Here is a 3,801-nt window from a genome sequence, read left to right as displayed (position 1 = left end):
AAGCATCTTTTGATGAAATAATGATTAATTTATTATTTTATAATCGGCAATCGTTTTATTGATTTAATAGTCGAAAATTAGTGATATACAGATGTTGCATTTTATTCAGTCTTCGTAATTTTGACCTAGATTTCGAAAAACCTGCCGTTTCTTTATGCAGCGCTCGAGAAGCGCTTTACAGCTAACACACAAAAAACTGGTTTCTAATTGGCCAACACTGCTCGTGACGTCATTTCGCTACATTCTCGCTGCATAAAGAAACGCGGAGAAACAACCATCCCCTCGCAAGTTACTCGCACGCCGCCCTGGCGGCAAATATTTATATAACACATTGGGTTTATTCTCTATATAAACCCTTATCAAAGAAAAAAAAAGAGTTTCTTGGTACAGAAAATCAATTAAAAGTTTTTAATTTCATCTTAACAAATTTTANATATTCATATATATAGAGCCAATTCGATGTTTAAATAAAGTATTTACAGTATATCAGTATGTAAATACTTTATTTATTTAAACATCGAATTGGCTCTATAATTATGTTATTGTTTTACATTTCTCCTGTGTAAACCGTTAGTAAATTCAACATTAAAAATGCCACTTTAAGGAAAAAATTTATTTACTGAATTGTTTGTACAAAAATTATCGATATTTTTCTTTTTTCGTAAAAAAAATATATAGAACTTTACAAAAAAGTAGTCAAAGATCAGGAAAAATTGGAATTCAATGTTTACACCAAAATTATCTCAAAGTTGCCAGGCTTATATAATTTTTTAATGAATTTTAAATCTTAATTATTAATTAATGAGCGTATTATAATTAAATATAGAAAAATTTGTGTGTTATATTTCTAAATTAATATTAATTAAAACTTAATAAAATAAAATTAAAGTGAAATATTTTTAATAATGAAATTTATGTTGACATGTTTTTATCAATTTGAATAATTCTTAGAAATTAACAAAATTAAAGTAACAGTTTATGAAATACATAATTAATTTTAAAAAAGCATCTTTTGATGAAATAATGATTAATTTATTATTTTATAATCGGCAATCGTTTTATTGATTTAATAGTCGAAAATTAGTGATATACAGATGTTGCATTTTATTCAGTCTTCGTAATTTTGACCTAGATTTCGAAAAACCTGCCGTTTCTTTATGCAGCGCTCGAGAAGCGCTTTACAGCTAACACACAAAAAACTGGTTTCTAATTGGCCAACACTGCTCGTGACGTCATTTCGCTACATTCTCGCTGCATAAAGAAACGCGGAGAAACAACCATCCCCTCGCAAGTTACTCGCACGCCGCCCTGGCGGCAAATATTTATATAACACATTGGGTTTATTCTCTATATAAACCCTTATCAAAGAAAAAAAAAGAGTTTCTTGGTACAGAAAATCAATTAAAAGTTTTTAATTTCATCTTAACAAATTTTAAATGTTTTAATAAAATATACAATTAAGAAATAGAAATTTATAAATATTAATAATTAAAATTAATGTTAATATAAAAATATTATTTATGAATAAAAAATTTTTACTGAAATTTCGAAATTAAGAAAAGGTGTGGCAACAATGTTTATTCAGCTAAAGCTGCTAAACCACGCTTTCATTTTTATTCTGGTTATCTATTTTGTTTGTGATACTGCTTTATTTTTTATATTTTTGAAATAGATTTTAATTAACTTTTTAATGACTTCATACACGGTAATTATCATAATAGATTTTCTATAAACGTTTAAAAAATTTTCTCTCTAAAATATATTTGATGACATTTTTATATTTGATATTTGAAATGAATATTGATTTTATTCCTGTTCAAAGGTACCTCGTAGGTTTTCTAGGAGAGATGAATTTAGAGAATATTTACAAAGTGTTGGCATCTATGATTCTTTAACTAAAGGTGTGTTTTTTTTTAATTGTCCTAGAAGTAAAGTATTTAAGAATACACTTAAGTGAAATGAACAGAGACAGAAGGATTATTTGTCTTAAGCCTAGGACACAAGAGAGGAAATCTGCAAAATTTAGCATTTTATGGGAAAAAATGAATGAATTGAATCAAAAATCTTTTTATTTCTTAAAGAGATCTATGTAATCAATGTAATCTATGTTAATCTATGGTTATGATTTTTTGGAGAGAAGTGTGTGTCATGTCGGTACACCTTTCTTCATCCTGTCTCAGTCCCAGAAAATGATTGTAGGACATAACAAATTAATTTTGTTACAGTTAATAAACTTATTACTTAACTAAAACTCAATTTTGGGTTAAATGTATTTAGATATGAGACACAAAATTATTGAAAAACAAAGCATTTATCATTATACTAAAAATTTTTAAAAATTAAATAAACTAACTTTCATTAAAACAGACATACAGAAACTTGGATAATCAAAAAATACAAAACTGCTGGAGTCAAGAAGTCAAGGAAACAGTTATCTTCAATAGAGAAAACTTAATTTGAGATTATTACTGAAAAGTATCAAAAATTTATATTAAATATGGATCTCATAACTTATTAATACTTATGTTTTTATTAATTTCATTATTGATAATTTTAATTGGATAATTTGGAAGAGGAAGACACCCCTGAAGATGTTGATAACACAAGAAAACAGTACAGTTTTTTTTTGATAAAAACTAAAGTTTATATATTTGTTGTTCATCACTGTAATTTTCTGAAATTTTATTCAAATTTGTTGATTTATGTACAAGGTATGAAAGAAAACAGGCAACTTACTATTATCTATTAGATGGAAGAATTATAGCTAATGCAAACCTTGAAAGTTTTAATTGTAAAAACTATTAAGTGTAAAAAAATATTTTCTCATGTTTTTAATTAAAATGTAGAATAAATGAAATAATTTCATTCATTTTAATGCAGGTAGCATTTTTTTACAGACATTTGAAATGTTCTTTAAGTATAAAGATAACTAATCATATTTTCAGAAGTTGTAACAGTTTCATCTTTAGCTGAACTATCTTAGAACTCTCTTTAAATCTTCTGATCTATTCATAAATAGTTCTTTCTTTATGGCAGATCTAAGTATATTTTTGTTTGTAACACTTTGATTAATATTTTTGAGACCAATTCTTGTTGAATCAGTTGAAAAATAGATCTATCTGAACAGGGGTGGACTGGCCCTAAAAGTTTTGTGTGGAAAATTTATTACCAGCCGAGCCCGCAAATAAAAAAAAATGTATTTTTTTTTCTATTTATATTTAAATATATTCAAAATACAGCATTGACAAAAATTACAATAAGCACAAGTCTATATTCTACAATATTAATTTTTTATTTAGAAGCTTGTTTTGTTGAGCAATAATATTAATGACATCATCAGAATGTATTTCGTTTAAAAAATCCTTCTCCACTGACATTAACAAGAAGGCTTCTAGATTTTCTTGCGAGATACTTGTATCTTAGCCTACTTTTAATTAATTTTAACATAGAAAAGCTTTGTTCACTAGTGTTACAGACATAGATAGCAGATATTTGTATGCATGACCAAGTATAGAATAAGCGCCACTTAACATGTTATATCTGAATAATATATTATAGCAACAAATAGAGCAATTTTTGCAAGCAATGCAGTAAGAGGATAAAATCACATCTTTATTAGTTTCTACTTGAATATCAGTAGAATGTTCATTTTCGGTTAATTTTATAAAAGTTTCATTGACATTTTCCTTTAAAATATTCCATGACGATTTAAAATGTTGCAATTCTGAAATGATATTGTGTTGAGTAGCTACTGGATTAAACTGTATTAAAATACTGCTTAATTTTTGAAATGCGTTTTCA

General features: G+C 26.2%; 1 protein-coding gene across 1 annotated transcript in view; it reads left to right on the top strand.

The window, feature by feature from the left end:
• Nucleotides 1-1,822: 1,822 nt before the first annotated feature.
• LOC111616282 (c-Myc-binding protein-like) overlaps nt 1,823-3,801 on the top strand; it is a gene marked incomplete at its 5' end in the record, with an annotated part of 11,080 nt that continues 9,101 nt past the window's right edge. Inside the window, one exon of the mRNA XM_023357716.1 lies at nt 1,823-1,901. Within this exon, the coding sequence (XP_023213484.1) occupies nt 1,823-1,901 (79 nt within the window). The remainder of the gene's footprint in view (nt 1,902-3,801) is intronic.

The sequence above is a fragment of the Centruroides sculpturatus genome, unplaced genomic scaffold (assembly GCF_000671375.1).
Source record: "Centruroides sculpturatus isolate CEXI.00-Female unplaced genomic scaffold, Cexi_2.0 scaffold2736, whole genome shotgun sequence".
NCBI lineage: Eukaryota > Metazoa > Arthropoda > Arachnida > Scorpiones > Buthidae > Centruroides > Centruroides sculpturatus.
The sequence above is the reverse complement of the archived record's forward strand: the minus strand, read 5'-3'. Positions and strand labels throughout refer to the sequence as shown.